The 24160-nt window shown below is 31.4% G+C and overlaps 1 protein-coding gene across 12 annotated transcripts in view; it reads right to left on the reverse strand.

Moving 5' to 3' along the window:
* LOC127729801 (dynamin-1-like) overlaps window positions 1-24160 on the reverse strand; it is a 67013-nt gene that overhangs the window by 38611 nt on the left and 4242 nt on the right. For 9 of the 12 annotated variants that reach the window (XM_052237701.1, XM_052237700.1, XM_052237696.1 and 6 more), the window contains exons 2-11: window positions 19884-19957; window positions 17652-17801; window positions 13570-13773; window positions 12546-12644; window positions 12126-12234; window positions 11447-11641; window positions 10560-10695; window positions 9784-9863; window positions 5591-5729; window positions 778-935 (exon numbers count right to left, since the gene is read on the reverse strand). In XM_052237701.1, coding sequence (XP_052093661.1) covers window positions 778-935; window positions 5591-5729; window positions 9784-9863; window positions 10560-10695; window positions 11447-11641; window positions 12126-12234; window positions 12546-12644; window positions 13570-13773; window positions 17652-17801; window positions 19884-19957 — 1344 coding nt within the window. Of the gene's footprint in view, window positions 1-777; window positions 936-5590; window positions 5730-9783; window positions 9864-9921; window positions 9990-10559; window positions 10696-11446; window positions 11642-12125; window positions 12235-12545; window positions 12645-13569; window positions 13774-17651; window positions 17802-19883; window positions 19958-24160 lie in introns of all 12 variants that reach the window. The other 3 variants (XM_052237704.1, XM_052237703.1, XM_052237698.1) reach the window with 1 other exon arrangement.

Here is a 24160-nt window from a genome sequence, read left to right on the forward strand (position 1 = left end):
CACATTTATTCTTTTTTTTTTAGCATACTTCTCAGCAGTTTATATCTGATGATTTATATAAGCATTTCACAAAAAACAAATTGCTTGCATAAATTAAATGGTTTATAGTATTAAACATACTAAGGATAACTTTTCAAACATGAGAAATGTGAATTTTCCTGCATGAATTTAATAGACAATACTTATGAAACAGTATGATTTTAATCCAATATCATTTATAAAATTGAAGATCTATCACCATTTAAAAAAAGCTTTGGAAAGGTAAGTATTATATGTATAATTTCCTGTGCCATCTGTTATTCATAAGACTAACTTTCGAATTCGCCACATCAATTCAAATTTGTGATTTCTGGGTGGTATTTATTTATGTAAAGTATTAGTCCTTAGAATCAGGTTCAATTGAAATATTTGCCCTAGTTTCATTTTTGAGTATCAACTCTTACCGTGAAAATAACAAAAATACTACTATTCACTTTATCTCTTTTTTTTATAAACCTTCTGTAACTTGAAAGGATAATGATTACACAATTGCAGGAGTTCCGTTCTGTTTTTATGAGATTTTCTTGTGTATTGTATTTACTTTTAATGTTAACATCAGTTCAAGCATTAATTCTAAATGTCATATTCTAGTCCCATTCTCTGGATGCCAGACTGCAAACTTCAGCCATTAACAATCCTTTATTTACAATCATATAGTTTTTTTCACAAACCATGCAAGACCCTTATGGCTACTGAAGGTTGCTAAACACCCCTGTAGTAGTATATATTTTTTCTTACTTTGCAAATCCTATAAAATCTTCATGATTTGTGTTCATATATGATAGCTGTACATCAACTAATAACAATAATTGGTCCTTTACTCTTTGTTCCTGCTCTCGAATCCTTGTATTGACAATTCTTTCCACTTCCTCTCGTAACCGTGGATATCTATTCATCTGAAAAGATATATATCACATTGACAAATAGTTAAAATAAATGTGGATAGTGTCCACATGTGGACACAGATGATACCCCCACTTGCATATCATATAGTTATGAAGGGACATAACTGAAGAACAGTAAAAAAAAATTTGAACTTGATCTGAGTTTTGTGGTAATAAGCATTGTGTGTAAGTCTCATTACATTTGGTTGAGGCTAACTTAAGTAGAGAACAGAAACTAAAAATTCAGCAATTTTTCTATTTGTAAACACGCATAACTCTAGAACGGTTGTGTATAAGTTTTATAACATTTGGTTAAGACAATCTAAAAAATTCAGCAATTTCTATGTTTATAAAGGGACATAACTCAAGAATGATAAAAGTGTCGCCACCAAATTTTGTCTTAATCTGTACTATGTAGCAATAAGCATTGTGTATAAGTTTCATAACATTTGGTTGAGGCAAACTAAAGTTAGAAAACGAAAACAAAAAATTTGTACTTGATCTTAGTTTTGTGGTAATGAATATTGTGTATAGGCTTCATAATGTTTGGTTGGGGCAAACAGAAGTTACAGAATGGAAACTAAAAATTTTGCAATCTTTCTATTTATAAACGGGCATAACTCAATAGTGGTTAAAGTGACACTACCCAAATTGAACTTGATCTGTGTTTTATCAGTAGAAGTCAAAATTAAACATTGCATTGTATAAAGCATTGATTGAAGTTGATTCAACTATAATCATGGGCAAAGGAAGATAACTCCAATTTTAATAAAATGCTCCGCTGGGGCGCAGCTTGATACGACCGCAGAGGTCAAACCCTGAACAGTTGGGGCAAGTATGGACACAACATTCAAGCTTGATACAGCACTGAATTTGGATTGTAATTAAATATTTGACACAGCATAGGTTTCTGACACAGAATGAAAGTGGTCTAAGAACTTATAATTTTTTAATTTACCTATTCATACATGTGATGGACTGTGAAACTCAGATCAGGAGATTGGGAAATTTTGGTCAGGAGATTAGGACTCAGATCAGGAGGTTTTTAATCGACATAAATTTTGTCGTAAATGTAACCGTGTGCAGTAAAAATGGTCTTTTAAAGTGTGTTTTCTTCAACTTTCCATCCAATTTATTATGTTTATAGTACCCTTGTACTTATAAAGATTCTCCATCTTTATATTTTACATGTTCAATCTAACATCTTTTTTTTTCAGTATGTTCTTTAAATTTTTTACTTCATATTCTATAAAACATTTATAGCAACCAGAACATTTGTTTAACTATCTGCAAATAGCTTTTGATTTTTTTTTTTTTTTTTTTTTTATTTCTTCTCAACACTCAGATTGGTGTGAACTTGCCAGTCCCTTACTTATTTGAAAATACTAATACAATATACAACCGTAGTGGTTGAGAATGTTAATTTGGGTTTAGTGTGCTAAAAGAGTGCTTACATACTGCTTAGAAGAATGAAAAAGGAGAAATAAGCTTTTGATTGCATACTCAGAAAATCATTCTAACTGTAAAACAAGGGTCATAGTTATTATATAAATTTCAATTTAAGCCTTGAAAGGAAGTATAGAATCCTCAAATAATTTTCAAATTATTATTTTTTTATTTGTCCTAAGACATTTAAAATCATTTATTTACCATCCTTTTATGATTATTTGTTCAATTTATATTTTATTTATATTCTTTTAAAAATTTTCATTATTAAAAGGAAAGTAACTTAAAACAGGATAAATCAAGGGAAGTAACCAAATAAATACACAGTTTTTGTTACACAACGGCAGTTAGCCTGAGGTAAAAAATCATTGATTACCAGTATGTTTGACACCCAAGCTGACAAGTGAAGCCATATAATTATGCATGTTAATTGATTTACAGGTAAAATATAACTTCAGGTAATGTGAGTTACACCAGATGCCTGAGATGATATGTTGGGCAGAAATTTTTCATTCATGAAAAATTTCATACACGGGATTATAATTTTCCTCTTCAACCGGAGGTCGGGAGGAGACTCCTGAAAACAGGATTATTGTACTCCTGTCGGGAGGTTCACATGTATGCTATTCAAACCATATCATTATTATTTGCTTTTATATATAAATCAGAAATAACCAATTTAAAATGGAAAATTTTAAAGAAAAAAAAGGAAAAAAAAATCCCCCCCCCCAAATTTTTTGAACCCCCTTATGATTCATCACCCCCACACTCAATCCCAGCTTTCCCTTTGTGGTATGGTACCTTGCAGTACAATTTTAGAGAGATCCATTCACTTGAACACAAGTTATTGTCTGGAAACTAGAAAAATGCTTGTTTTTTTGTCCCTTTTTGGCCCCTAATTCCTAAACGTTTAGGGCAATTACCCCCAAACTCCAACCCAGCTTTCCCTTTGTGATATGGAACCTTGCAGTACAATTTCATAAAGATCCATACACTTACAAACAAGTTATTGTCCTGAAACTAGAAAAATGCTTGTTTTTTGCCCCTTTTTGGCCCCTAATTCCCAAAATTTGGAGGAAATTACCCCCAAAAATCAATCCCAGTATTCCCTTTGTGATATGGAACCTTGTGATACAATGTCAGAGAGATCCATACACTTACACACAAGTTATTGTCATGAAACTAGAAAAATGCTTGTTTTTTGCCCCTTTTTGGCCCCTAATTCCTAAAATTTGGAGGCAATTACCCCCAAAATCAATCCCAGCATTCCCTTTGTGATATGGAACCTTGTGGTACAATGTCAGAGAGATCCATATACTTACACACAAGTTATGTCTGGAAGTTACAAAAATGCTTATTTTTGGCCCCTTTTTGGCCCCTAATTCCTTAACTGTTAGTACCATAACCCCCAAAATCAATCCCCACCTTCCTTTTGTGGTATTGAACCTTATGGTAAAATTTCATTGAGATCCATTCACTTAAACTAAAGTTAGAGTGCGAAAACTAATGTGTATTCGGACGACGACGCCGGACGACGCCGCCGACGACGACGACGACGACGACGACGACGACGACGACGACGACGACGCCAACGTCATACCAATATACGACCACAAAAATTTTTTTGCGGTCGTATAAAAACTACTTGATATTTAGAAGAAAATAAAAATTTTGCAATTTTTCCATTTATAAAGGGGCATAACTCTAGAACATTTAAAGTGACGCCACCAGAATTCAAACTTGATCTGTGTTTTGTGGTAATAAGCATTGTGTATAAGTTTCATAACATTTGATTGAGGCAAACTTAAGTTAGAGAACGGAAACTAAAAATTTTTGCAATTTTTCCATTTATAAAGGGGCATAACTCTAGAACGATAAAAGTGACGCCCCCAAAATTCAAACTTGATCTGTGTTTTGTGGTAATAAGCATTGTGTATAAGTTTCATAACATTTGGTTGAGGCAAACTTAAGTTAGAGAACGGAAACTAAAAATTTTGCAATTTTTCCATTTATAAAGGGCATAACTCTAGAACGGTTAAAGTGACGCCACCAAATTCAAACTTGATCTGTGTTTTGTGGTATAAAGCGTTGTGTATAAGTTTCATAACATTTGGTTGAGGCAAACTCAAGTTAGAGAACGGAAACTAAAAATTTTGCAATTTTTCCATTTATAAAGGGCATAACTCTAGAACGGTTAAAGTGACGCCACCAAAATTCAAACTTGATCTGTGTTTTGTGGTAATAAGCATTGTGTATAAGTTTGATAACATTTGGTTGAGGCAAACTCAAGTTAGAGAACGAAAACCAACGTATGGACAGACGGACAAGGGTAAAACTTAATGCCCCCGCCGGCTTCGGCGGGGGCATAATTAACTACAGTATAAATAAAAGAAGGTTTCTGTGACATAAAATGTACAGGTTTATTCAGAGGAGATGGGACACTTTTATTAATTTTTGATGGGTGGTGACTATTTTTGAAAGATAGTCTGAATAATTATACGTAATGTTAAAATAAAATCTTATGCACGGTTGGGTAAAACAAAAAGATCCTCTGGACCTTTAAATACATTTATTTACAGAACAGCTTTATTTAAGCTGTTGTGAGGCTATTGAAATTTACAATTTGCTATAATAAGCCATAATGTATTGGATTACTGAAAGGATTAGGTGAAAAATTGTGCAGAAAAGCAATAATTGTTCTATACTTGAGTTTTAACACCATTCTCTCAGAAAAATATCTCCATAAATCTGTATTTTCATACACTGGTTTTGCACTGACATTATTTCGATGCTTATAAATTATTTCAGTAAATCTTTTCTTGTTGCAGCTTATCGATTATTAATCTAACTGGTCTCTAAAACATCCTTATAACTTAATCAATAGGTGTTTACAAGTATAATGTTACACAACTGTAACTTCTGGTATTGTATTGGTAGAATTTGACATGGTTCCAACGAAATGTACAACTCATATAATTTATAACTGTGACTGAAATTGTGGTACCACCATTGAGAGACATGGCACAAACGGGGTTTCAAAAAGTTATACAGCACCCTTCCATAATGTGTCTACTCCATTCAAATGAAAATAGGATAAAAATGAAAGTTATACTTTTGGATATTGATTGTGGGTCATAATTAGTTCTATGTCCCTTTGATGAATGCAAATGTATATCCTTTCTTAATTTAAATAGAGCTTAATAACTTGGGTACAAACTAACCTTTTCAGAACATTTATGAACAACATTGGTTAACTCTGAAATCACCATATCTACACACTTTAATGACGGCCCCTTTAATTTTTCTATTTGTTTTTTCACTACAGCTTCAAATGCCATATCTGGTGTGAATAATCCAGTTCTGAAATTAAAAGAAAATAAAGATTCTCATTATATTGGTGTAAAGACATTGTGTTGGATGTGAGGATCAAGCATTCCAAATTTATAAACACTAGTACTACTATTTTTTTTATAAGTTTTGTGCTTTACAACACATCTCAGCTGAATGACTTCTCAATTTTTACCAAAAAAATGGTGTACAGAATTTAAAATAATGAAGGGAAATCTTAAATGTGGGAAAAAAATAAAAAATCAGAGATGTTGTCTTAAATCAGATCCAATGCTATGTATATTTTAAAATTAAATCTGACCATTTGGATTTTCCTATTCAGAACCAATCAAAGAATAATAAATAAATGTTGTACAACATAGCTCAAAGTGCTATCTGGTTATGTCAGTCTATAAAAGATAATGAACTTTTAAATGGTAATTTCAAATGAGTACAAAAAATAGTATACACAAATTTCTAATTTAATTTTATTTGCTATATCTAAACAACAGAATCTTATGCACTCTGGGTGATATGTTCTTAAACGTACACCAAAATCTTTCAACTGACTAAAAAATGTCTTAAACAATGAAAATTCAACTGATTTATACATTTTTGAGTACAAACAATAAATTTAGTTCTTCAGATTTTGAAAATGAGAATTATAACATAAACAAAACTCTGGAAATTACAACAATTTAACATCTAATTAGTGCTGGAGAAACAAACAAAAAAACTTGCAATAACAAAAAATACAAAATTGAAATTGGTCCAACATTGTGGACTGTAAAATAGCAACATATGTTTAAGTCAGAAAAAAAGTCTTATCTTAATAAAGAACAAATTCCGCTTATCAAACAAAACAAACATGTCAACACCATACGGTGGATTCATTTATTTAGATGGGTACCAATTTTCGTGAATTGGAGAAAAATTTGTATTTACTTGTTTTTGCAAGATTTGCATAAAAGCATATAGTAAAGTTGTTCTTCATTGAACATTACCTGTATCAACGAAATCCACAAAAATTGGTATCCAATGTTTTATAATGAATCCACAGTAATCACATTTGGTTCTAAATGAGCTTAAATGGACTAGCATTTTAAAAATAAGGAGATGTGGTATGATTGCAAATGAGACAACTATCCACCAAAGTTCCAACGAAGTGGATGTAAGCAATTATAGGCAACTGTACAGCCTTCAACAATGAGAAAAAAAACCAATACTGTATAGTCAGCTATAAAAGGCCACGACATGAAAACTATGAAACAATTCAATTGAGAAAACAAACACTTAATTTATAACAAAACAATTTACGAAAAACAAATAACGGTATTGACAGACATGAACCAAAAACAACTACTGACTTCTGACTTAGCATGTCCACATACCTTTATTGCGAACCCAATGAAAGTTTTCCACAGTGCCATCTCTATCTTGACCAGGTATTTAAACTTTTGCAAGTTCACCTGTCCTATTGAATAGATACAATAGCTATTGTTCTCTGTGTAGTTTATTCTCTGGGACCTTTAAATTTCTTCTAAGAGAAATCTATCATTCATTGATTAAATTACCTGAGTAAAAAAAATTTCTTATATATAGACAAAAATACTGTTTTTATACTCATTAACTGCATGTGATGATGTAGTTATTCAATATTAATAATATATTTTCATTCAGTTTAATATAAACATTGATTCAATCATAAAAAATTGATTTCTGACAAAACTTTCAACATTGTTCCTTTTAAAAAAAAATTTGTTTGACATGAATAAGAACTTGAAAATAATGATGTTTCAAATTAAGATCTTCTTAAATGTATTCTATAACTAAACAAAAAAAAATCAAATTTCAATAGGAACATTGATAAAACTTTTGTTAGAAATCAACTTTTTATGATTGAATCAATGTTTATATTAAACTGAATGAAAATATATTATTAATATTGAATAAATACATCAGCACACGCAATTAATGAGTATAAAAACAGTATTTTTGTCTATATATAAGAAATTTTTTTTACACAGGTAATTTAATCAATGAATGATAGATTTCTCTTAGAAGAAATTTAAAGGTCCCAGTGAATAAACTACACAGAGAAAAATAGCTATTGTATTCATTCAATAGGACAGGTGAACTTGCAAAAGTTTAAATACCTGGTCAAGATAGAGATGGCACTGTGGAAAACTTTCATTGGGTTCGCAATAATAGGAATTACTTATTTATTGGACCTTGACAATTAAAGATGCTTATTTCCTTTTAAGGATGTTCGCTACTCTGTTTCAAAATAACAAGCTTTTTGAAAGACTATAATGAATTGATAGTATATACATAAAGGAACTTAAAAAGCAGATAAAAATTAAGGGTCCATGTGCTTGTTTTCGAGATATAAGCCATTGAAAATTTGGCGGGAAATGATTCTCTCTAGATTTTTCATACATTTAACATTGGCACATTTTTTCTTTCAAAAACTATGAAAAAATAACAAGGATTTTATAAGATTTTGAAATATGACTTTTTAAACTTTTCGTAATGATATTATGAAAAGAACAGTAGAGGTTAGTGGGCAAAAGTTTTTAATGGCACTACATGGATAAAACCAGAGGATTCTGAATATCTGGCAAAAATTCTATAACAAGAGAAGCGAACATCCTTAAATAAAAATTTTCAAAATACACATTTTTCCTTTACATGGACCATAATATTAATGAAATGGTCTAGAAACTAATCAAATTAAACAATATATAAAATCAGTAGAATCTCTAATCTATTGAGTACAGTCATCTATTGAAGTTATTAACTACAGTGTGCTGTATATGGTTATCTCTCCATAGTCTTTTGAATGGAATAGATATTAAGATATTTGGGGTTAACTTTTAGGTCTAAAAATGAAATAAAAAATTGGTCCTTGATTTGTTTTCATACTCTATAAAATAGTTCTTACAAATGTAGATGACTTAAAAATTGTTAATTTCAAAAATTGTGCAGTGGCTTCATTTTTTCGTAGTTTTCAATTCTTTTCAACTAATAAAGTTCAAATTTTGATGGAAACCTGACATTAAGATTTTAATAAATTCAGCATACAAGCCAATGATAAATTTGTATTTTGTCAACCAATCAAACCTGTTGTTCACCTATACCAACAAAAATCAGGAAAATAAATATTCTATGATTAGTAATAACTTCACAGTAGTCATAGTAATTTCAGAAATTGTTATGTTTTCAAGCATGTAAAATAATTAAACATTTGTAACAATTTTTGTTAACTCAATACTTATATATTATCAAATGTTAGCAATAAGCCATGTTCACTAAAATTCAATCAATACCAAAATCAGAGAAAGTCTGTTTTACCATGCCCAATTTCATTTTAAACACTAAAGTCATGTGATAACATCAGTAATTTATGCAGTGTTGGTATCAGTATCATGTCATCTGCATGAAAATATCAACTAAATGGTGATATCAGCTGTAAAAATTCATGCATGTTACGGGTTCAAAATAGAATAGTGAGGTTGATTTTTTTAGTTGAAATCTGTTTAAATCATTCCATTTGTTTATTCTAACTGTGTGAAAAAACTGAAGAATGTCACATTGTACTAATTCAACCTTCACATTCAAACAACAACTTTCCCAGAACTCTCCTATTTGTTAGTATCACTGTGCTTAAAGTTTAAATATGTGTTTTATGGAAGGTTAATCACACAAGATAGTAACATAAGATGAAAGACAGAAAATTCTTTATCCAATAAACTCTCGATTGTACCAAATGTCTAAGAGTGCAAGAAGTAAAATCATCAAACATCTAACCCCAGTTCATGTCTTCTTGCAAATGGTCAGTTCAATCTAATTTTTTTAATAGCTTTTTTAAAATAAATGCTTGTTAAAATAAACGACCTATCATGTTTGAATACCTTAGATTAATCTGAGGTATGCCTGAGCAATATTGTTCAACAATCACTTTTTCTTAAATGGCTTTTTAAAATTGAATTGAACTGACCAATTGCCTGGAAGAATTGACAAGACAGAGGTGATTTACAGTAAGAAGTGTTAGCTATTAGAAAAGCTGAGCAAGTTCTGTTCTCACCTAACACCTCGTACACTTTTAATTGTATACATTATTTCCCGTCGTATTTCCCTTTCACATATAGAATCATTTTGGTAGATCTGTGAAAACAGAATGTTGATATTATTGAAACTGTTTCTTCAGCATGTTCACACTTACCTAATAGCATGAATGTTCTTAATAATGATTCCTATCTCTCGTCGTAATTCACGTTCATCAAACTCCATCTGGAAAATTCAAATACTTTACAAACCCTGTTCATATATTAACAATGAGCCACATTATGAATAGCATGCAAGCTAGGTTTTGATTGGACAGTTAGTCTTGACTGTAAAAATTCACACATTGTCAAAGGTTATTAAGTACAAACATTTACAATGCAACATAGGATGTCAACCTGAAAAAAGCTTGCCTGTCAGAGCTAACGTCCAAATTTATTGATTGATTTTTGGCAACTTTTACATGGATGATAACATTACAATGCAAAATGAATCTACCCTGCTTCATACTATAACAAACATGAGTCAAATTTTAAATGAACTTGGTCACAAGCAAACAGTTCAAAGGAAGACATGTCTCCTGACATGGAGGTGTTTTCCTCATTACTATCAAATGCTGTGTTTTGGCAGAATAGCAGCAAATTCCAATTTTAACATTTTCAGTCCGCCAAGGCTTGTGATTGAACCAACAGTTTCCCACAATGAATGAGAGCAAGCTGCCAAATATGTATATTTTCAAATGGTTTTGAAAAGAATAGTTCATTTCAAATTTTGTTTCGATAAACATGTAGAAAGTACCTTGACTAGTTCAAAGGGGAATCGTTCATGGAAAATTCTATTTATTTTAGCTCCACCACTTAGTTCTAATGTACTTATTTCTGCTCCAGAACCTTCTATAGTTTTCTCAAAATCTCCACCAAACTGTGTACACATTCTGTAAATATAAAACACAAATGATTAACTTTTTTCCCTGACATTTTCTACAAAAGTTCAGCATCTTTGTGTCCATTTTATCATAGCAATTTACATTAACTGTCTGCACTGTCAGAGCATTCTATTTTTTCTTGTCTGATTTTTTTGCAACTTAACAAATCATGTTGGTCCTTGCAACATATTAGACAATGAATTTACACTGTCAGAAATGAAGTCGTAATCAACGTAATTTTTTTTCTTCAAAATACTGTTGTGGTTTACATGAAAGCGATATACATATAAGAAAAAGAAAAAAATCTATTTCTGTCATCTGACTAGTACCCTTAATTATACATATATAGGTTGGCTTTCCACTCTTGGGAAAGATTTTTATCAATATCTTATTATTTTCTTATAAACTACCTAGTAGTTGCTGGTACTTTGGGCAAGTTCCCAATTCTTCTTATGTCTATTGGATCTTGAATGCTAGTTTGCGGTTGAAGGCTATATTATGACTAGTTTACTATAGATGACTTTTTGTGTTGGAGAGTTGATATCTAATTTTGCTATATCTCATAAATTATCCATAACCACAGCTTATAGTTAAGACTGTTTTCTCATAATTTCCCCCCACTAACACCTGTGTTTTTTTTCAAAGATTGAACTATAAAGGAACAAGTAGATATACTATTCCTTACTTTATCTATAGACATTAAATTATAAATTCAATAATTTATCAGACAATTCTATTTTTGTTCATTTAGACAACATACTGCATCATAGCTTTAGTTTTTCTGGATGGGTCATCTGGTCTGAAGTTTTTAAATTCTTCCACATCTTTTTCCATAGCCAATAGCTGAGACTGTAATTTATTCCTCAACGCTGGTAAGGTATCTTTAATGTGATTGGTCAACTGCTGGTTCAAGACTCTTTGAAGAAATGGTGTTCCCATTCTATCTGCCATGTGTCTATAAAAAATTCAAAAGATTTAAATAAATAGACTTGTCCTATGTATTTAATTTACTTAATCTATTTGGATATAAGAATCAGGTAATCATAATGATCTTTTTCCTTCATTAATTTAATCATAATGGAAAAAGCTTTAGTTTCAATAAAACAAAATTCCAAGTGTGTATTTGTTGTCTTCAAAACTGTAAAATACAAGACGTCAGCTCAAAATGTAATTTCTCCCAAGTTCCCACTAAGCTTAAAATGTTTTGTGTAAGAATTCTCATATAAAACATAGCAACTACAAAGTAAATAGAATGAAAAGGGAGATAATCTGCGTGCAGTGAAAGTGTAGTTCCCAAATGCTTGTTAGCAATAGTTCATAAATCCATGAAATTCAATTCTAAAAAATTGCAAAATTGTTCACATAATTCATTTAAAAAAAAATTTCACCAAATCATCTGAAAAATGAAATTCTCTTATAACATATAGCATAAAACAAACCTATATGCTGGATGACTAAGGAAAAATTTCCTCTCTCCTGCTAAGGCAGCTCGGATGTCTTTTCTACCTTCTATATCTTTCTGACTTCTGTTTACCACACCAATATAACCTGTTAAAAAATGTAAGAATAGCATCATGATGAAAGCATGATAATCAAAGTTTATTTCTTTATTTAGAAATTAAATAACATTCAATTGAGAAAAAAAATAATGATGTATTATGAATATCTAGATTGATTGATCATAGATAGCAGCATGATTAAAAATTGATATACTTAATTTTTAGAAATTTTAAGTGTGCATTTATTATTGCTATACATGAACAATGGGCAGAACTGTGAATGCAGAAATTGCTGAAATACAAAAATGCTGTTAACTTTTACAATGTGAGTTTAAAAACTTTTTAACTTTCTGCACATACCTCTCCTCAGTGGTAAAGTTCTGTTTTCTAAAATATCTCTTGCATCTGTTCCTTCGTCCATTAAATCTAACTTAGTTATAACACCAATGGTCCGGATACCTGTAGTTAACATCAAATATATTAGGGCACACACAAATATGAACAATGATGATTGTTACTCATGAGCAAGTTCAACACACTTGTTTTTAATATACAAGTGTTGGGCACTAATGTCAAATTTTCAATATTTATTAAGCATTATTAATTATACTATATGTATTGCAAATCTTGCCAATAAAGATTGCCTTGATCATCTCAGTTTTGATTTTGTTTTTAATACTTACTACAATAAAGAACTATAAGTTTACTATTTTGTTTGAACCCACTTACTTTACATTCATACAATTTCATGGACATTATGTTCCAACAATCTTTGGCAAATAACTGACAAGTTCTTTCACTTTCAAACAGGATTTTTTTTTTTGTGTGCAAATGACCAGTTGATTATTAAATGTATACACAGGCCAGTACACAGAATGTATGATTGGACAGTCGACAATCAAGCCCTGAAGTGCACCAAATATATTGTCCATGTCAAGAAATTTTTGGACCAATGTAACTTCAATTTGAAGATGTAGGGTCTTCATCATCAACAAAACAGTATAAGGGGCCATCTTGGTCTATTAGGGAGATGAGAGCTCAATGTGAATCTTATATAAAGAACAACAATAAAAGTGCTGTTCCCTTGCTTTGCATTTTGTCAAGTGTTTAGGGACTTTGAGTAATGTGGATTCATTTATTTTTAATGGGTACCAATTTTTTCGTGGATTAAGGAAAACTTGCATTTTCGTGGATATTTAATTTTGTTGTTCTGGCAAAGTCTGCATACATTCCTTTAGAAAATTTGTAATTAGTTAGACATTTAAATTTGTGGTTTCCCTGTACCCACGAAATCCATGAAAATTGGTATCCAACGAATATCAATGAATCCACAGTAGTGAAATAATATCCTTTCTTTTTTATTGCAGTTAGTACAAGAGTTTACCTTGTGGATCAACTTCTTTAGCTATCTTCAGAGCATCAGAATTGGCTAAATCTGTGTTAGCTGGGGATACAGCTAAAATCAGGCAACTGTCTTTGGATATGAATTCTAACACCATTGAACGGATCTGAATTTCAATATCTACCGGCTGGTTACCGACTGCTACCTTTGTCATACCTGGTAAATCTATCAAGGTCAAGTTCAGTACTGTGAAGAAAAATAGTAAAATATTATTATGAACTGTTGAATACTGAAACAAAATTTTGTTTTAAAATATTTAGCATAATTCAAATACTAGAAATGAATAAAATGCTTCGCTGGGCGCAGCTTGATACGACTGCAGAGGTCGAACCCTGAACAGTTGGGGCAAGTATGGACACAACATTCAAGCTTGATACAGCACTGAATTTGGATTGTGTTTAAATATTTGACACAGCATAGGTTTCTGACACAGAATGAATGTGGTCTAAGAACTTAAAAAATTTTAATTTACCTATTCAAACCATATCATTATTATTTGCTTTTATATATAAATCAGAAATAACCAATTTAAAATGGAAAATCTTAAAGAAAAAAAAAGGAAAAAAAGGAAAAAAATATCCCTTCCCCAAAATTTTTTGAACCCCCTTATGATTCATCACCCCCAAACTCAATCCCAGCCTTCCCTTTGTAGTATGGTACCTTGCAGTACAATTTCAGAGAGATCCATACACTTGAACACAAGTTATTGTCTGGAAACTAGAAAAATGTTTGTTTTTAGGCCCCTTTTTGGTCCCAAATTCCTAAACGTTTACGGCAAATATCCCCAAACTCAAACCCAGCTTTCCCTTTGTGATATGGAACCTTGTAGTACAATTTCAGAGAGATCCATACACTTACACACAAGTTATTGTCCTGAAACTAGAACGGTTGTATAAAAATGCTTGGTTTTTGCCCCTTTTTGGCCCCTAATTCCTAAAATTTTGAGGGAATTACCCCCAAAATCAATCCCAGCCTTCCCTTTGTGGTATGGTACCTTGCAGTACAATTTCAGAGAGATCCATACAATTGAACACAAGTTATTGTCTGGAAACTAGAAAAATGCTTATTTTTGGCCCCTTATTCCTAAACGTTTTGGGCAATTACCCCTAAACTCAATTCCAGCTTTCCCTTTGTGATATGGAACCTTGTAGTACAATTTCATAAAGATCCATACACTTACACACAAGTTATTGTCATAAAACTAGAATAATGCTTATTTTTGGCCCCTTTTTAGCCCCTAATTCCTTAACTGTTGGTACCATAACCCCCAAAATCAATCCCAACCTTCCTTTTGTGGTATTGAACCTTATGGTAAAATTTCATAGAGATCAATTCACTTAAACTAAAGTAAGAGTGCTATAACTTATGTGTCTTCGGACGACGACTACGACGCCAACGTCATACCAATATACGATCGCAAATTTTTTTTACGGTCGTATAAAAACTAACAGGTCCAAAAAATGATGACCCCACCTTGCATAGGCCATGAACACCAAAAATAATTAAAAAACAAAATATGAGGTGTACAATGGCATTAACATGGTGAAGATTTTGATTCTAATAAGGGGGTTTAGTAGGAGTTTAAGATACTAAATGGGTGCCCCAGACAAAGCAATGGCAGAGTCTATGATTTCCTAAGGTAACCCCCACCCCCCCAAAAAAAAATTCTCATCCAAAAAATGGATGGTGTGAAATGGTATTATACAGCATGGGTTAAATTGTGAGAAATGTTCAATAATTAAATTTGTTAACAGAAGAGTTCCAGATAGAAATTGGGTAGCCCCTCCCCAAGAAAGCAATGGCAAAGTCCATGCTTTGGTAAGATAACCCCAAAAATAATTTTAATAAATTGCTTTGCCGAGCGCAGCTGGATACAACCGCAGAGGTCCAACCCTGAACAGATGGGGCAAAAATGGACGCAATATTCGCGCTTGATACAGGTCTGAATTTGGATTGATATTAAATATTTGACACATAAAAGGTTTCTGACACAGAATAAATGTAGTCAAAGAACTTAGAATTGGTTATATGATTTGAATTTATATTCAATTTTTTGCCTTTGTGCAATACACTTTGCTGTTGTGAATTGACCCCCCATCGACCCACAAACCAAAATATAAAATTTACCCCCCCCCCCCCTTTTTTTTTTGCTTCTGTGCAATACACTTTGCTGTTGCATATTAAGCCCCCCCCCACCTTTTTTTTGCAAAAAAAATAATATTTGAAGAATATTTCTTTTTAATTTCTGAAATCTGAAATGAGAAAAAATTGACCCCCACAATTTCTTTTTACCCCCTCCCCCTTTTTCCCCCAAAAAATTCTTTCCCTCAAGACATGGTCATAATCTCAATTCAAATTTCCAATGGAGGTTGCAACCATAATTACCCATTTAAATTTACCATAGTGCTAACTTAATCTATTTTATAATAGAATTTAAAATATGGTGTCAAATCTTTCATATGGATTTTTTTGTAAAAAAAAAAAGATGCAACATTTGCAGATATTTTTACTGGTCTTCCTTTATAAATATGCATTTCTTTAAACATAATTTAAAAGCAATGTAAGGGAGGTAATTCAAATGATGTATTTGAATTACCTCCCTTGCACTGCTTTAAATTATGTTTTGTACTAAAGTGTTTGTCCATTAACCAGGACACCCTTGTTTTCCCCCTTTTTTTTGCCCCTAATTCCTAAACGGTTTGAGCCATAACCCCCAAAAGCAAATCCTAACCATCCCTTTGTGGTATGGAAACTTGTGGTATAATTTCAGAGAGATCCATACACCGTTCCACAAGTTATTGTCTGGAAACTAGAAAAATGCTTATTTTTGGCCCCTAATTCCTTAACTGTTGGTACCATAACCCCCAAAATCAATCCCATCCTTCCTTTTGTGGTATTGAACCTTATGGTAAAAATTTCATAGAGATCCATTCACTTAAACTAAAGTTATTGTGCGAAAACCAATGTGTCTTCAAACAACGACGAATATTTTTGCAGTCGTATAATAATAATAGGTGATCAATAGCAATATATAGGTAAGATTGTGAGAAAGTTACAATAGATTGTAATAAGGGGTTTATGAGTTGTAGTTGTAGTTACAAAATGGGTACCCCCTAATTGTATATTAACAGACAACATACAGATTCCAAAATCACGATATTTACCTTTTTTTTTGGGGGGGGGGGGGGGGGGGGGGGGGGGGGGGAAGTATAATAAATAAATTAAAAAAAAAAAGATGTGATGACAGGTTTCAAAATATCAGGACAAATAGTTATATTTGCCCACTTACCAGACATGCACGTTTCAAAGTTATACACAACTGGAGTTTAATTGTTCAGGTCATATTTGTGTAAATACTGTAAATTCACAAATCATTGCCTTCATTTTTCGAATTGCGATTTTGGAAGAATTGACAAAATTGCGAAATTAATTATTGGGATTGCAGGAATAGCTGCATACAGATATACCTATCAGATATTAAAATGCAAGTTATTATTATTGCGATACTCACCCAATTGCATTATTCGCATTTATAATTAAAACCTCACAATAATTTCTGAATTCACAGTAGTTTACAATTTTGTGATTTACAAATGGACCTGTTTTCCCTTTTTCTACCTTACTTCAGAATGTAATACACATGCAGGCAGAATGTAATACACATGCAGGCAGAATGTAATACACATGCAGGCAGAAAGTAATACACATGCAGGCAGAATGTAATACACATGCAGGCAGAATGTAATACACATGCAGGCAGAATGTAATACACATGCAGGCAGAATGTAATACACATGCAGGCAGAATGTAATACACATGCAGGCAGAAAGTAATACACATGCAGGCAGAATGTAATACACATGCAGGTAGAATGTAATACACATGCAGGCAGAATGTAATACACATGCAGGCAGAAAGTAAAATGAGCAGTAAGTCCTATATAGTTTGCATAATATCCTCTAAGATTTTTTTCAATCTAATATTATAAAAAAACTGAGATCTTGTGTATTATATTGCTTAACCTTAATAATCTTCCCTTTCTTTATACAACATCCAAGTCTTACCATTAGGGGAGTAAACCCTAAGATTAATAGGTATATTGGAGATGCCTTTGTTTCCACCAGTAACACGATCTGTTTCCATTTCAATCTCCTTCCGAACTTGATCAAAATCAGAATAATATTTGTTTTTCTGGTGCAAAAATTCTGCATATTCTGTAAAAGTAATAATAACTTTATAATACATTATCACAAAAACAAGCATTCTGTGAGTATTGCATGGCAATACATAGTCCCCTACTGGTTACAAATTCATTGTAATGGAACGAAATTCTAACTTGATCTATAACTTGTCATGGTGAACTACATAAAAAATATCAAGTCAAAATCTTCAAGCATGACGAAAAAACTGTTGAAAACTGATTATTTAAGTGAATTTTCTATGTCCAAAGACCATAACTCTGCACAAAATTATCAGACTGGAACAAAAATCCAACTTGATCTGTAACTTGTCATGATAAAACTATATACTAATTATCAAATCAATATCTTCAAGAATGACAAACAAACCTACCACTAAATTCTTCAATTTACCAAAGAAAAGGAAAAAAATCCAAAATGTCATTTTGTCTTTTAAAAGTCTTTTAAAAAATGAGTTATTTCCCTTTGAACAGAAATCTACTAATTAATAAGTATTTCATCAAAAATTTAATTCTAGGGAAAGGGCTTTTACTGAACAAAGAGAAGATCGTGAAAATTGAACTTGACCTGTAATTTGTCATGATTAATCAATAAACCAAATATCAAATCAATATCTTCAAGCAAGAAGAAAAAAAGTCTGGAAAACTGATTTGTCTGACTGACAGATGGAGTGCAAACCTAAAGTCTCCTTTGACTTCGTCGGTAGGGGACTAATAAATCTCCAAGAAGCACTTAACTAATCAATGTCTGAAATATTCTTGCATCTGCTAGATTAAAAACCTAGCAAGTACACCAGTTACATGCTTAACAGGTATAAGATTTTTACTAATAAAAGGAACGTTTTGAAATTATTAAAAATAACAACTGTCCATTATACATCAAGGAAGTAAATAAATAAAGACAAGTTGAGTCACTAATCAGAGGTCTATCTAATGACACAGTGATCTTTAATGACACAAATTAACATTACTGTTGTGTAAACCAAATTCCTTCCTTTTTTTGCATTATTTCCTTCTATTGGCAAAAATCTTATAAAAAAATTATATTTTCCTTGTATTTTTAAAGTAATGATAATTCTATTTGAAATATTTCATCTGTAGCGTATTTTATTGAACAATAAACCATTTGATTCAGTAACACTTGTAGACTGGGCCCCTGTTCTTTATTTGTATAGTTGTTACAGACATAGGTATCCAGTATTCATAATTATCAACCATCTTCTACTGCTATTACTCTCAATTCACTATGAAAATATATTTCGGGGAAAACTATTTAGAGGGAATAATTTGTAGTAACAGCCGTTACCTTTCAGTTAATCGGTGAGGAAAGTTGTCTCATTGGCAATCATTTAGTACATGTACATGTAACGTCTTACTTTTATACAGTTCCCCACATATCTTTTCTTGTAAACATTAACATTTCCACTATACGAAATATTTTAACCTCAATGATATAAAGTAAGTGATCAAGTGCATGAAAAGGACATTCTTTAAAATATTCCATATTTAGCATCAAGAGTAAACTAATTAGAAGTTGTAAGACTGTTGTCATTTCAGAATCTGATGCGTTATGGGTTAATATTTTCTAAAGCGTCCATCATTATGATAATATTTTTGTGATTGGTTAAAACTTTCTAAACACTAACAATACAGTGAGTGACGTAACATTTATTTTCAGTTTGAGGGTAAGAATTCGCCTTTTCAGAATCTAAAGGACTATGGGTAATCTGATTGTTCGTACACCAAAATGATAATAACGTTACGTCATTGGTTCAATTGCCATTGTTTAGAACATTTTAAACCAATCACAACATTTTGGTGTACGCTTTTGAAAATATTACCCAGAATGCATTAGTTTCTGAAACTGTGAATTTAAAACACATGGTCATTAAGATTCTGAAATGTGGTTAAAACTGTTACAGGATTTTTTGAATGGCTTTGATAACATTTAAGTCAAGTTTTAGTGCAAATGCTTCAGGTATGTCAGACTATTCTAGAGTGAACATGTTGTTTGAAAAGTAAAATCATAAAATTATTGTGCAAATTGTTTTGCAGCTAAACAAAAAGATCCATGTGATACAGATGTAGTAAATCATACCAGCTTTAGAATTTATTAACTGTAGAACTAAAGGTCGTCTTGTTACTATACCACTTCCTCTGGGTAAAAAATCTCTGAAAAAATTAATAAATAAATTAATCAATAATATACTCAGCAATTTCAACAAATAATCAAAAAATATTTAAAAGTCAAATGTGCTGCAGTGACAGTCGTCAACATAAGCATTCGACTAGTTTTCAGGCCTTTATGACTTTGCACAGTTTATATAACATGGAAACTGATTTTTTTAAAATACATTGGACATGTTGGATTTAAGTACATTTGTTCATCCTATTCTTCCTTTAGTTCTCAGTCAGTAACTTCAAAAGTCTGATTTCGAAGACTGATGCGAGGTCCTGACTTTTTCTGCTGGACTGACATACAGATGTACAATGTTGGTAAATATCTCATTTTTCATAAACAGCAGAATTACATTTGATTTAAAAGTTTTAAATTAACACTGCTAAAACTAAAATGCTCCGCTGGACGCAGCTTGATACGACCGCAGAGGTTGTATAAAAACCAGTCCGTCTTTCCTGAGGTCACCACAGGAGAAAAACCATTGGCTTATTTTGAAGAAAAAAAACTCTAGTTACCATGTAGTCAGTGTTGCAGTTTACAGACAATTATGTGCATCTTTAAATAAATCTTGTAAGAAGGAACAGAGAAATAAATAAGAAATTTATTTTTGTTTGACACCTTCCATGAACAGTTTGGCTTTATGGAATGTTAAAATATTCAGACATGTCAACCAGATAATCTGATGATGTGTGTTAAGAGAATGCAATGCTCTTTGCATGATCATGATGATAAAGAACCATTGCAACAACTATTTCACAAAATTGTTCTGGGGATCATAGCTAGGGTGTCTTTTAAATGAAAATTTTCGGTCGCTATTTAACATCTCTTTTGAGTGGCCCTTCATCCAAATTGACCCACTTTGTAAAATCTACCAATTTCTTTCTTTTGTTTAATCTGTACGTTAACCACCAACAAAATATACATGTGTATAAATAAAATAATTGCCATTAAATGTTAAACAAACAACAATCAATCAATATATTACTGCTACCAGAAACCTGAGAAAAAAAATACTCAAAAGAACTTATTGAAACTGAAGAAGTCTATTTACGTTTCCATTATTTTGATAGGTAGTAACTGATTAATGTTTGTTGGACCTTTAAATTCTTACAACCTATCAAAGTATCAAAACATAAGAATTGATAGAAAAGTTTTTAGTTTTTTTTTTATCATAACTCCTACATTGTCCTAGAAACAGATAATCAGCCAAATGATTTTTTTCTCTATATCCAAAACTATTTAAAATCATTAATTCATAAAAAAGCCAATACAGAAAAAAATAGATGATGAATCTTGATTATTAGTTTTCTTTCTCAATCGGGTTCCACAACTTTTAATTATCTGTTAGAGCCAACAATGTTCCTCGCACAGTATACTATAGATTTTTTGTTGTCTTTGAAAGTTTTAGTCGTGATTGAAAAGTTTTTATAGCTCTCCTGATCAATAGGATGTTGTTACTGGAATAAATATTTACCGTATTGATATTTCAGTAACTGTCAATCAATACTGAAACTGGTACCGTTATCATAGGGAAACAGATAGATTGGTTTGATTTTCTTGTTTGTCCAGAACCTTATCATTATTCAAACGTAACGGAAATTATGGATTTACGATTTGTCTCACTTAACATCTAAGTGGTAGTAAATAGAAGATTTTTCATCATTTACATACTTGTATCATGTTCGAATACTGGGATTTATTGTCAGTCATAAATTATACAGTGTTTCCTCGTAACTAAATACAACTTTAAGTTGTACACTTCCTTAAAAAAATTCCAAATGTTAAACAATCTTATAATTTCATTATGTACTATAAACATGATAAAATCATTTCAAATATGTTTAAATCAAATTGATGCCATTTTACTGTCGCTACAACATGGTCAAATCCGACCTGCAACCTGGAGCGGGGGAAGGGGTTTGGCAGGCGACCTTTCAATCTGAAATCTCATTTAAAAGGGCCTGGATTTTTTGTTTATTTTACTAAGAAATTGTTAAGTGTTTTTTTTAGGTGTCAAAAATGGAAAATTCTCAAAAAATTTTAGATTTTCAAACTTGTGCTGCCTGGACATCTTTTTGCCATTTAACATGGAATCTCAATTTACAATGTGCACCTCCAGTTAAAAGACTAAGAATTGTAAGCAACTACATGTATCAGTGCTTTTTTTAGTTGTATATCAAATTTGATCCCTGAACACAAGACACAAATATAAAAATGACAGTGCAGGAAAATAAATTAGATTCATTAATATATATTAGACAGCATTATCTTGAATATATATGAAAATATATGTTAATCATGTAAATATCAAATTTGTCTGCAGCAAAATGCCAAATTGTTTAGTGCTATGCAATATTATCCACTTAGAAGTAAACTAATGGCTTGCCTGTATTTACCGATAATTGATACAAAAGCCAGAGGGGAAAAGGAAAACATGTAACATGTATTGATACGACTAAATACATGTTTTATCTGGGAACAACTCTTAATGTAGACCAATAATTGAAGGAAGACATTTTTTTTCTATCTGTATATTTACAGCCATACTAGCTAATTATAAGAGCTCCAACCATGAACACTTAACAGAAATTGAAATTATGCAATGCTTACAAAGTCAATTTTTTCAAGAAAAATTTTAAGGTTAAATTTAAGGCAAATTGCTAATGCAGATATGATTACAATATGGTTATTTTGTTCACCAATCTTATATCAAATACTTGCATTTAAAATTTGACCTACTTAATTCTAATTGAAAATGCTTCATTTACTGGATCATTTAAAATACCACCTTTACAATTAATTTACAGGTCAATGAATGAATACGGTCAAGTTAAAACAGCACTCGTCAGATGCAAATTTACACACCAACTAGTGTAAGCTTATATAACTGTCTGCATGTTGAATAATCAGAATTTAAAGTTTCTAGCTTGAAAACTGCAAGTGAGGTTACATATATACATTAAGCTATATATAGAAAAACCATGTACATATAAATTTCAAAAAAATTACTTTATCCAGTAAACAGTCATGACAGTATTTTGTTGAAAATTTTAATGAAAAGTATTAAATTTTATGACAAATGCATGTATGTGCTATATTTACATCTGTTTAAATATTCTGTAATAAAGGTTCCAGCTCTAAAACATTTCAGGTGGACTAACTTAGGGACCAGAAACAGCCATTTATGCCAACCAAGGATGTGCTGCCAGCTGGTGAGCAAAATTTCAAAAAAACTAATCAACCCAGAAAAAAAATTCTTTTTTAGATAAAATTTCACTAAAAAACCATGACAATGTGCACATTGTTGACAACTTCCACAAATTTATCTATATGATTTTCTTACTTTCCTACGAAATTTTCCAGTACACTACTCTTTCCTGCACTTTGACATCCTACGACAGCAAACTGGGGTAAATCAAACGATAATGGTGTTCCTAAAGTAGTAAAGGCATCCTGTAACTTATTCACAATGGGAATAAGCTGCTCCATACCAACATTTCCTGCCATGGCAAGTTACAGTTTGTTATGATTACTCCTTTCTTCCTGAACAATTTACTTCATGATAGGCAAAGGACTATGTCAGTCTAATATTCAAAATTATATCTGCCATCATGACTTACATTGTAAGTATCCAAAAAGGATATACATTGTATGTGAATCATTTTAAATAATTATATTTATAAATATTACATACAAATGTATTCTAATTGTTAGATAAATTGTATGTCTTGTATATAAATATGAGTTCATATCTGTTTTTATTCTATGTTTAACTTTTTAAAAACCAGTGACACATTTACCTACAGTTACTCATGAGTATTATTTTTGGTGTTGATCCCAATTCCATTTATATATTTCCAAAATTTGCTAAAATGTCTTTGAGACTGTCAGATATATGGAGATGAGACAACAACCCAACAAAACCAAAAAGGACATTACATACACAAAGATAAATGTGTATTCTGTCTGTAAGAGAACAATTAATGTAAAAAAGAAGATACTAGCCCACTTTTAAGTTTTCTTGTATATTATTTTTTTCCTTTCCTCAACCTTTCCTTATTTGTTTCTATAATGTATTTCATCTGACTCAGTCTTATCTCTCTTGACCACAGACCTGACTGACCAGAGGCATGTTTGCTGACACTGGGTTATAGAAATAACTATATTGTAGCTATCAACCAATCATCTCAAGACAA

This window comes from Mytilus californianus, unplaced genomic scaffold, assembly GCF_021869535.1.
Source record: "Mytilus californianus isolate M0D057914Y unplaced genomic scaffold, xbMytCali1.0.p SCAF_2, whole genome shotgun sequence".
Lineage (NCBI taxonomy): Eukaryota > Metazoa > Mollusca > Bivalvia > Mytilida > Mytilidae > Mytilus > Mytilus californianus.